Source organism: Acanthisitta chloris, unplaced genomic scaffold (genome assembly GCF_000695815.1).
Source record: "Acanthisitta chloris isolate BGI_N310 unplaced genomic scaffold, ASM69581v1 scaffold40321, whole genome shotgun sequence".
Taxonomy (NCBI): domain Eukaryota; kingdom Metazoa; phylum Chordata; class Aves; order Passeriformes; family Acanthisittidae; genus Acanthisitta; species Acanthisitta chloris.
The window spans coordinates 253-11,137 of record NW_008655191.1 but is presented as its reverse complement, the minus strand read 5'-3'; the positions used below and the strand labels follow the sequence as shown (position 1 = coordinate 11,137).

Sequence of the window (10,885 nt, the reverse complement as noted above, 5' to 3'; positions counted from 1 at the left end):
ACAGAGCAATACCTGATTTCTGCCCAGGGGTGGCTGAGCCTAAGGACTGGTTGGCTTGAAGGCGTGAGGGAGTTCCATGGGATGCAGTAGAAGGATCCAGACTTAAAGTACTTTGGATTAATGGGACACAAACCTGCAAAGAGATCACACCTCAGTGAGCACAGCTGTGACACACACAAGCCATAGAACACCCATCTGAAGCACCACAGAGACTGCTGTTGTTCAGAGGTTCAGTTTCTGGGTACTTACATCAGTACATTTAAGAGGCTGTATAAAATTAGCCAGAAATGGCTACATTAAACAAAAACTCATCGGAGGATGACCCAGCTGTATCACAGCTAAGCAGGTACTTTCTCACTCCCTTTTACTCTCACCCTGAAGTTTAATTTCTTGACATTCAGATGTGCAACAGAAACATCATGTTCATTCCAAATGTGACTAGTAATAGAACACCTGAATCACTTTCTCCTTTGTCTTCCTAAATATTTCTGGTCTTTCCAGTGTGTTTCCCAGGCTAGACTTTCCCAAGCACACACTTGTCTTGGTGGAAGGACAAAACAGTCCTCATGTAACGTGTTGATGTTGTTGTGCACTCACTGGAGACTTCCAGAGATGTTAATTACACTCAAAACAGGCTCTCAAAATCTTTGGAACTTTGAGTTCCAAGGGCACAGAGAGTCCCAAGACACACAGAGAGCACTGAAATACAAGTGAAATTTGGCTCCTTCAGACAGTTCTACTTCAATATCAAGCCAGAGGAGGATGCAGCACATAGGAATAGAATCATAGAGTTAACCAGGTTGGAAAAGACCTCCAAGATCACCAAGTCCAACCCCACCATGGTCACTAGCCCATGGCACCAAGTGCCACAACCAGCCTCAGCTTGAAAACCTCCAGGGATGGTGAATCCACCACCTCCCTGGGCAGCACATTCCAATGCCTGAGCACTCTCTCTGGAAAAAATATCTTCCTAATAGCCAACCTAACCCTCCCCTGGCAGAGCTTGAGTCTGTGCCCTCTTGTCCTGCTGCTGGTTGCCTGGGAGAAGAGACCAACCCCCACCTGACTCCAACCTCCTGTCAGGGAGTTGCAGAGGGTGAGGTCTCCCCTGAGTCTCCTCTTCTCCAGGCTGAACAGGAACTAAGAGCTGTCCACACTCAGCCCAGGCTGAGTGCTCAGAGTGTCTCCAGGTGTGTTACCTGTTCAAAGTTTGCAGGCAGCTGAGGGCCCAACCTCATGAGGAGATACCACCAAACCTCCAGCTTGGTCAGTGCCAGTGCCTCTGTTCTTACGTGGATTGAGCTCAGGGGCTGCATCAGCAGTTTCAGCCTTTTAGCACTGCACAATATATCTGGAAGACCAAGAAAAGAGCATATTTTAAGCAACACAAACAATTAAGTCACAGGGCAGCAAAGAAAGGAACATTTTTAATTAATCCATCAGGGTTGTTCAGCTTACAATTCAATTAAGGACCATCTGCAAAACTACAACATATAGGAAATGCACCAACCTTTCAGACTGTTTTACTGCTGTAATTGTTGCCTAGAAACCCCTGGAAATACAAAGTATTTCTTACCAAGACTGAAATGAAATCCACTGAATTCCAACACAAACAGAAGGAAATTCACTCTCATCTGCCATGTTAGGTCCTACCTGCCCCAGTAACAGGAAAATCAAACTCTTAACACCTCTGTGCATTGCCCCTGGGTGAGAATGAAGGATCTGAGGCTGTCAGTGATCACTTGCCACTGAAGGACAAACAGCACAGCATGTCTGGACAGACTTTTGCTAAGAAGGAGAACTTCTGGCCAGCTCAGCAGCATCAGAACCTGTCCCTCTGCAATCCAGCAGGAGCTGCTCCTGCAGCATGACATCCTGCCCAGCCACCCCAGGACACCACGGATTTTACATTCCCAAATAACCAAACCTTGTCACCAATTCATGGGAAATGCTCAGAACAAATGAGCAGGTAAGAAACACATTAACATGACAACCAAAGTTATACTCAGCTAAACTAAGCAATGTCACATTTGGTTTCCTCTTCAGGACACACAAAGAAGCACAATGAAGGTAACAAATACCCTGTGTTTTGACACAGAATAGACTTAGAACTTGTTCAGGTCTAAGTTACACCCTTAAAGCAACATTTAACACATCTAGAATCCTGAAGTTCTTGTCCAATTAGGCCACACAGTCCAAAGTAAGATCTGAGGAAAAGTAAGAGTTGAACTCTCTATTTCACTGCTGTCTGTACCAATTAAAGCCCCACAGAAGCTCTGTTAATATAACTTTATTCCTAGAAGTCCTAGCAGAAGAATGCAGATAGAAAACTGACCAAGCTATCACTTTGTTGGTTTTACCTTGTTTTCTTTTCTTTGCAAGGCAAAAACCCAAACCCCTTAATTTTACTGCTGTATACCCACACCACAGACACCCCCTGTGACATCTACAGAGCACTGTCAGCACATTCTCTTCCAAGTTATGCAAACAGGAGGCAAAAACAGTTCAGGTTAATTTGTTTTGAAATCTACCTGGATTTAGAGCAAAATTATCTATTAGACTCTTCCATGCAATGAAGGCTATTTTCTTTACCACTGGAGAGCCACTGCGGAATCCCAGTTCCTCCAGCTGCAGCAGGGAGTTGATGAAGCTGCCACTGCGGTGCAGAGTCTGAGGGGGGAACAAGGCCAGAGTTCAGGTACTGAATGCTGTTAACAAACTTCTTTTCTGGAGATTTATTACTGTAGAGTTTTCCTGCTTACCTTGCCAAGCAATTTGACAAACAGCGGCCACAGTTTCAAGACGTAAGTCTCGTTTTTGGCAGAAAAGAGTTTCTGAAGTTCAGAGATTAATTTCTGCAGATGGAAAGAAACAGAATTTCTACAAGAAATATACTTCAAGACCTCCAAAACCCACATAAATCAATGCCTGCAGACAAACCAACCTGGAACTAAGCTATTCCAGAAAGAGGAGGGGACAAGGATTCGACCGTCCCATCAGGAATGTGCTCCTGTACACCAGCAAAAGTATAAACTAGTCAAGAGAACTGACCTCTCTACTTGGAACTCACCAGATCACCCCTGGAATGCTGCGCCAAACTCTGGGCACCAAAGCACCAGAACTGCTGGCAAACTGGAGCGAGCAGCAGAGAGCCAACACCGAGATATTTAGGGAAGGGAGTTCATGGCAGAAGAGCCAGGTTGGTCTGGGATGGGAGGCAGTGTCACTGCAGCCTTTCACTACCTGCAGCTGGGCTACAAGGAATAAACCAGAGGCTTCAGAGATGTCCTGGAAGGACTTACTCAAGTTCCAACAGGGCAAATCCTACTTCCACCGTGAGAGTGGGTAAGCATTGGAACAACTGTCCAGCCTGGGCTGTAGAATTTCCATCCTTCAACACACTCAAACTCCAACTGGAATAGGCCCTGAGACATCTAACCTTAACTTTTGGCCCTTTTCTGCTCCTGTTTTGAGCAGGAAGCTAAACTGGATGATGTGAGTTACTGCCACACCATGTTCTGCAGATTACAGTTTGGTGAGCAAATTCTTTCAGAGACAATGAAACTTTAAAGTTAATACTATCAGCACTAAAAAGTCATTTAACACCAGCAAGTTATTTTCCTGACCAATGATTCCTTTCAGCCACATGACTGTTTTTACAGTGGTCCTATATTTACATTCCTGGTACATTAATTTTTCCACTGAAAACTGTCCATGTCCTCGAGGAGCTGCTGCTGATACACACAAGATTTTTGCTGCCACTATCTAGGCTGTAAATAAAACTAAACACGCCCTCAGCCAACCAACCCCCAGTTGCTGCTGCAGCTGTCCCCAGACAAAAGGCACAGCATTCCCACTTACAGTGGTCATCAGGTGCTCAGTGACAGCTGCCACTTCCTGCTGTTTCTGCAGGAGCAGTGGCATTCCCATCTCCAGGGCAGCAGCACCTCGTAGCTGCACCTTGTGAGCAGAGTGGACAACTGAGGGAATGATCAGCTTTGCCCATCTCACAGCCTCTTCTCCCATCTGGGCTGGAGTCTGCTCCATCAACCTAGAGCCAAAAAAAGCAAATATAGGGATTACAAATCTCCAACAGATTGCTCAGGCACTCAAATCATAGAATGTTAAGGGGCTGGAATGGAGCTTAGAGCTCACCCAGCCCCAACCCCTGCCCTGGGCAGGGACACCTCCCACCAGAGCAGGTTGCTCAAGGCTCATCCAACCTGGCTGTGAACACTGTCAGGGTTGGGGCAGCCACAGCCTCCCTGGGCAACCTGGGACAGTGTCTCACCACCAGAACAGGGAAAACTTCTGCCTAAGATCTAATCTGAATTTCCCTCTTTCAATTTCTCCCCATTGCCCCTTGTCCTGTCCCTGCAGCTCCTAACACAGATCCCTCTGCAGCTTCCTTGGAGCCCCTTCAGACCCTGGAAGGTGCTCTGAGGTCTCCACACAACCTTCTCTACTCCAGGCTGAACAGCCCCAACTCTCTCCATAGGGAAGATGCTCCAGCCCTCCAGATCTAATCTGAATTTCCCTCTTTCAATTTCTCCCCATTGCCCCTTGTCCTGTCCCTGCAGCTCCTAACACAGATCCCTCTGCAGCTTCCTTGGAGCCCCTTCAGACCCTGGAAGGTGCTCTGAGGTCTCCACACAACCTTCTCTACTCCAGGCTGAACAGCCCCAACTCTCTCCATAGGGAAGATGCTCCAGCCCTCCCATCAGCTTTGTGGCCTCCTCTGGCCTTGCTCCAGCAATGTCCTTATCCAGGCTGAACAGCCCCAACTCTCTCCATAGGGAAGATGCTCCAGCCCTCCCATCAGCTTTGTGGCCTCCTCTGGCCTTGCTCCAGCAGTCCCATGTCCTTATGCTGGGGACACCAGAGCTGTGTGCAGAACTCCAGGTGGGGCCTCACAGAGCAGAGTAAATTACCTCAGTATGATCAATAAATGCTCTGATTCAACCTATGACTCTCAGGTGCTGTTTCAGACAAACCTCTCCACAAGCAGACTGACATTTTAAGTTACCCTCTCTGTCCTACCACAATGATTTGGGCAGGGGAGCTGAGCTGGGAGCCTGACAGGAGCACACTGTCACCTCCTTATCAGTGCCCAAGTGCAGAGTTTGGACACTTAACTACTCCTGGGAGCTCCCAGCAGCACAGAGAGCTCCAACACATCTCCTTCTGGAAAACAACTCCAGCCCTGGAGCAGCCCAGGTCTGCACAGACTCCATGTGCATCACCCTACTCAAGTGTTCCTGTTTCATCTTCCTATTCCCAAGCTATGAGCACAGCATGACAAACAATTCCATCTCAAACACAGACTTTTGGAGCCAGGAGTGCCTGGAATATATTCAAACTAGCTTGCAGGAACCAGCTTGTCTCTGGAAGCCCTGGAATTCTGCCAATGCTCCATTTAGCCCAGGTGAGTCAGACCCCCATCCCTGCAGCTTCCAAAGAGTTTGCTGCACTAAGGAGAACTGCTGCATTTCTAGTGGGTTTATCGAAGTCAGAGGACAAGCACTGTTAAAAACTATTCCACTTCCAAATGCATGTATAGCTCAAACCAGAGGCCAAAGTAACACAGACACAAGCCTAACATATTTACTACTGAAGACATTACATTAAAGCTAAGTAAAGATAAAATGTGAATACTCTAGCACTGCTGACCAAGACAACACACTGTGCTGGTCCTAACAAGTCACCTCTGGAATTAAACAGGAATCTCAACAGTGCCATGGGGAACACTGCAGGAAAATGTGGAAAGGAACAAGTAGATATTTTAAAGCAAACCCCAAATGATGGCCCTGAATTCCTCAACCAGTAGGTTCTCAAAATGAAGTGTATCAACAGAACTTGTAAGGCACATGTGAGATTGGGAAAAAACTCCTGATCAGCCACTGAAAACGGAAATTTAGCTGAACATTAACTGATTTCTGTGTCGAAATCAATTGCACTATCATTAATATTTTGCAGTAATAATCACACCCAAAGCAAGTGATGCTCAGTGGACTGCTGCCACCCTGAGTGGTGCCCAGCAGGCCCTGGACAGGTTCTCCCAGTTTATGCACACTGGGGACCATGCCACATGCTATAGAATATCCTCTTGGCCAGCTGGAATCTCCTGTCCCAGCTGTGTCCCCACTCCCTGGTGGGGCTGGAAGCTGCCAAGTCCTTGACTTAGTTCAAACACTGCTCAGCAACACCTGAACCATCAGTGTGCCATCAACATTAGCCTCATCCCAAATCCAGACCACAGCACTGCACCAGCTCCTAGGAAGACAATTACCTCTATCCCAGTCAAAACTGTGACAGCACTGTAGGAAAACAATCCTGACCATATTGAACAAGAGCAGTGAATAAAAAAATCCTTCAGTATATTTAGTGCCACTAAGGTTTTGTATCAAGAGTTCTCCCCCCACAATTAAGCACCTAATGAGCTTCAACACTGCAGTGCACATACCGAATAATGACATTAAGGGCTTCATATTCCACCACCATAGACTGTACATCTCCCTTGGTCAGGATTGTTTCCAGGGTGGAAATAATATTGGACACCTGAGGAAGCAAGAGAACAACATCAGAGTGAGCATGAAAACACGAGGAATTCCATGAGGAATGCTGAGGTTTCACCTCCCAGGGATGTGTTTGGGTTATGCCAGGTCTGGCTTTGAGACTGGAGCTCTGACCAAACTGTAGGCACATTTCTCCCCTGTGCTGTTTCACTGCTAGGACTGTTCACACTGCAGCCTCTCTCTCGAGGCAGATGATAACCCACAGCTCAATTTTCCCAAGAGCTGTCCAATTTGATGGAAAACAACTTTCATATGCAAAAACTACCAACTGAGGAGTGCCCAGGAGGCTGCACAAGACTCCTCTGCCTGGGAAATCAGCCCAGCAAAGGGAAAAGGGAAGGAACTCACCTCCTTTTTAACCACCTCGGAGGGAAAGGCCTGCTTAGCTATCACCCAAAGTGCCCGAGTGCGAGTGTTCTTGTCTGAGGACTTGACAGCAACATTGCTGACTGTTGAGAGCAGGTCCTGGATGTCAGCAGCTGCAAGGAGAACACAGAGCCTGTGCACCAAGTCCCAGGTCGTTCTGCTCAGTTAACACCCCGAAGTTCCATTCAGCTGCAAGTCCCAATGAATGGTTGTCTCACATTGGCAGTTTCTCTCAAAATAAGGTAGCAAAAAGCTCATTTAAAGCTCATCTGTATATGTTAACATACACATATTATTGTCGTACATCTGAATTAGCTTCCTAGGAAACCACCAAACCATAAAACTCCATGACAATTTTAGCTCAATTCCCTTAATATTCAGTTATTCAAAGCAGCACTTGGGTCAATCTCACTGTTTTACTGACAACAGTGAAGCCAGTCCAGGCTCTACAAGAGGTTTCATCATTAAAGGTGGTGGTAAAACCAACTCATTACACAAAAATAAGGCGAACACAGGACTTAGAGACAACTGGGGAAAGAGACGGAAAAAATCACATTTTCCCTTAAAATCCAAAACTAATGAAGTGACTTAACAGAAATTTAGGCTTTGTGGGTAAATGATCTCACAAATCAGAGCCATAAGGTCTCACACATTCCTTCCCTCAATCCAAAGTACATATGCTGTTTGTCCTCACTCCTTAACTCTCCATTGTTTCCAAGACTTCATTATTCCCGAAGCATCACATTCCCTAACAAAACTGACTGGAACTTATCAACTGGTTCAAAGAGAGTTATGAGGGGGAAAAGAAAGGCACCACACAGATGTTATTACAGATGCCTCATTCCCATAGGGAATTGGGTGAATTCTGTGTAACAGAAAAGCAGGACACACTGGAAATGGAGTGGGAAGAAGAAGAAAAGCGGAAGAGCCAAAAGAACAAACTTCATACAGAATGGCAGAGTCAGAGGAGAAATGTCCTCCACACATCCACACAGGTGATTTAGCTCAGCCTTGCCTAAGTTTCTCCCTAGTAAAGCCATTCCAGAACATTTGTCCAAGAGTATTTAGCACTTCTCAGGAAAGAAAAAGAGACTAATTGACTGTACATCATTTGCTGCTAGCAATTAAGAGCCAGTGTAGCCTCACACACCACCAAGGCACCACACAACAGCCACACCACAACACCTCTCCCTGTGTGCCCACAACAACTTGGCTTCACCCGGTGCACCACCACAGGTGACACCGAGCGGCTCCTGCCTGTTTCCCACCTGGATCTGCTCAACACTTGGAATGTGTAAGCCAAGGACCAGCCAACTCAGGCATTAGCTCTGCCCTGCTCACAAAACCCCATCGGTTTACCCTGATGCAAAGCCTCAAGTTCTCGTCAGCAAAAGCTTCTGTAAAAGGGATTCTTTCTAAGATAAGAGCGTAGGGAATAACACTTGGGACTACTTTACATTGGTTTAATTTGAACTATCCACCAGCACAATACATAGGCTGGACTAGCTGAGCTTTAATTGTCTTTGACAACTGAAACCACTCTGTGGTGTGATGTAACAACCAGGAATCATCTGGGGAAGGTCATCAAAATCAGCTGGAAAACATGGCCCAGCACTGCTAGGCACACCTAAATTCCATAAACAAAGACCTTCTCCACTCTTTTCCCACCTGGACATCTTTTTTTGGCTATTAGCTCCAAAAACTAATGACAGCTCCTAATTGCTACCAGACAGTGAATGAAACCACAGGTCAGGAACACACCATTAGTGTAGAGTAAGGGAGCTGATCCCACTGCTCACACCAGGGACAAAAGCAGTTGGGAACTGCAAGGCAGAACTGTGCTGTGTGCACAGCACAGAGCTTGGTTTGCTTACCAGAGAGCTCAGCTGAGTTACTGGAGTTGAAAACACAGAATCCCAAGGCCTGCAGTGCTGCACTGCTGAGCTCCGAGCTGGGGCTGGAAATGTGTGCCTGGAAAACAACCAAACAAAACCCACAAACCCTCAGGTCACACAAGCAGCAGAGAAATACTGTCTTAATTAGCTGAGCACCAACACTCTGGAGAGCTGGCAAACACAAACACATCCGTGTAGCAATCTCTTTGTTGATCCCATAACTCTGAGTCAATAAAGCCATTTGAGGTCCTGAAGACCTTTTTGCTCTCTGTAATTTAGACACATTTACTGAACTCGAAACATGCAAAGTTCTTTACATCTCTTATGTGTGTTATGCTCTACCACTTGACTCTCCAAGTGTACTTAAACATCTAAGACAGGAAAAACTGGCTAAGAACATTCCTGACATTAATCTCTACCAAAACTTGACATTCAGTGCATGTTCCAGAACTCACTGGATCACGTTTTCTGGCTGCAGAATCAGCTCTAATTGTTGCTGGTGCCAGAACACACCCAAGACTCAGAATTCTACTCTCCTGTACTAATTTCTAGTAACACGAAGATACATTTTGCCAACAAACTTTACTGCTATGCCACCAGCTCACACTCCTCATAAACCCTGGACTTGATGATCTTGGAGGCCTTTCCCAACCCCAGTGATTCTACAGAGAAACTCCAATTTGAGCCTCACAATGATCTCTGGCCTTGCCCACCTGGATATAGCTTTAACCACTGAAGGGTAGAGAACAGGAAAAACACATACCTTGAACACTTTGCAAAGCTGAGGGAAGTGTTTTCTGACATCTGCAGAGAAAGCTTTGCCTCCTTCACCAGTCAAGCGACTTTTCGGGGCAGAAGAGGAAAAACAAAGTTTACAGGTTAAATAGGCTGTAACTGACACAGTAGAGAACAATGTATTCCCTTTTGCAGGCCAAAACACAACACTGAAGGAGTTAAAAGAGCAAAAATGCCTCTCACAACAGGGTCTGACCCAGCAGTAAATTGCCATACTATGAAGGAAAAACTGACTAATGATTCACTTGGCGCTTACAGAGCATTAAAAAGCCATGAAGGGTTTCATGGGGTTTTTTTTTAGTCAATTTCTATGAGAACATTAAAAATGAATAAGAAAACTTTCTACAGCTGCTGGAAAATCAGATCAACAGAACTAGATGAGCTTAAAAAACACATCTGTTACAACCAGCAGCAAATGCAGGTTTTCCCCACTCCAGGAAAATCCTGGTCTGGCAGCTAGCAAGGACTGACTCTGGACAGGTATGAAGGATACCCACATGGAAAAGCTGCAATTATCCCATAAAACATTAACAATCAGTTTCACACAGCTCATCATCCAACCTGAGAAACCTGTTGTGGCTTTATAGCTCAGTCAGGGCTGATCTGTCAGTTATGGCTAGACACCTGCAAAATCTGATCTCTGAGAGGTTACAGCTTTAAAAGTCACTGCAAAACTGAAGGCAGGAGCCAAGGCAGGAGCCAAGGCAGGCACTGATGGGAACGATCTGCCTCCGCATGGGATAAATCCCAGAGACACAGGGAAGGCAGAACCTCCTGTGGATGAAGCAACTTCCAGAGACACCATGGAAGGAAGGCACAATCATTCCAAAACCCCCAAAACACAGCCACTAACTTAAGCTTTCCAGTCCTAAGGCTGAAAGGCAGGTCTGTCCCACCAAAAAGTTATGTGCTTTCACCCACTGGAGCAGATTCCCCAGGGAATGCAAGAGAGGCTCTGGGAAGTGCAGAACCCCCAGAGATGTGCTCCTGCTGTCCTACATCCACTCCCTCCTCCCTCCCCTCCCCTCCTGCCTCTCTTTCTCTCCTTCCTCCCTTCCCTCTCCTTCCTTTCCTTCTTACCTTCCTCTCTTTCCACTCCCTCCTTCCTATTTTTCCCTGCTTCTCTTCCCTTCCCTTCTTCCCTCCTCTCCTTCCTCTTCTTATCTTCCCTTCCTTTCACTCCTTCCATTCTTTCTTACCTTCCCTCCTTCCTACTTTCATCTTCCCTCCTCTTCCTTTTCCCTCCTTCCATCC

General features: G+C 46.3%; 1 protein-coding gene across 1 annotated transcript; it reads right to left on the bottom strand.

Moving 5' to 3' along the window:
* Positions 1-1,199: 1,199 nt before the first annotated feature.
* LOC103810868 (telomere-associated protein RIF1-like) lies at positions 1,200-7,054 on the bottom strand (the record flags this gene model as incomplete). The annotated part of the gene is made up of 6 exons (XM_009083791.1): positions 1,200-1,351; positions 2,532-2,670; positions 2,763-2,855; positions 3,862-4,051; positions 6,464-6,558; positions 6,924-7,054. Coding segments are annotated over 6 exons (800 nt in total), but the record flags the coding sequence as incomplete, so codon positions are not given.
* Between the last annotated feature and the right edge of the window lie 3,831 nt (positions 7,055-10,885).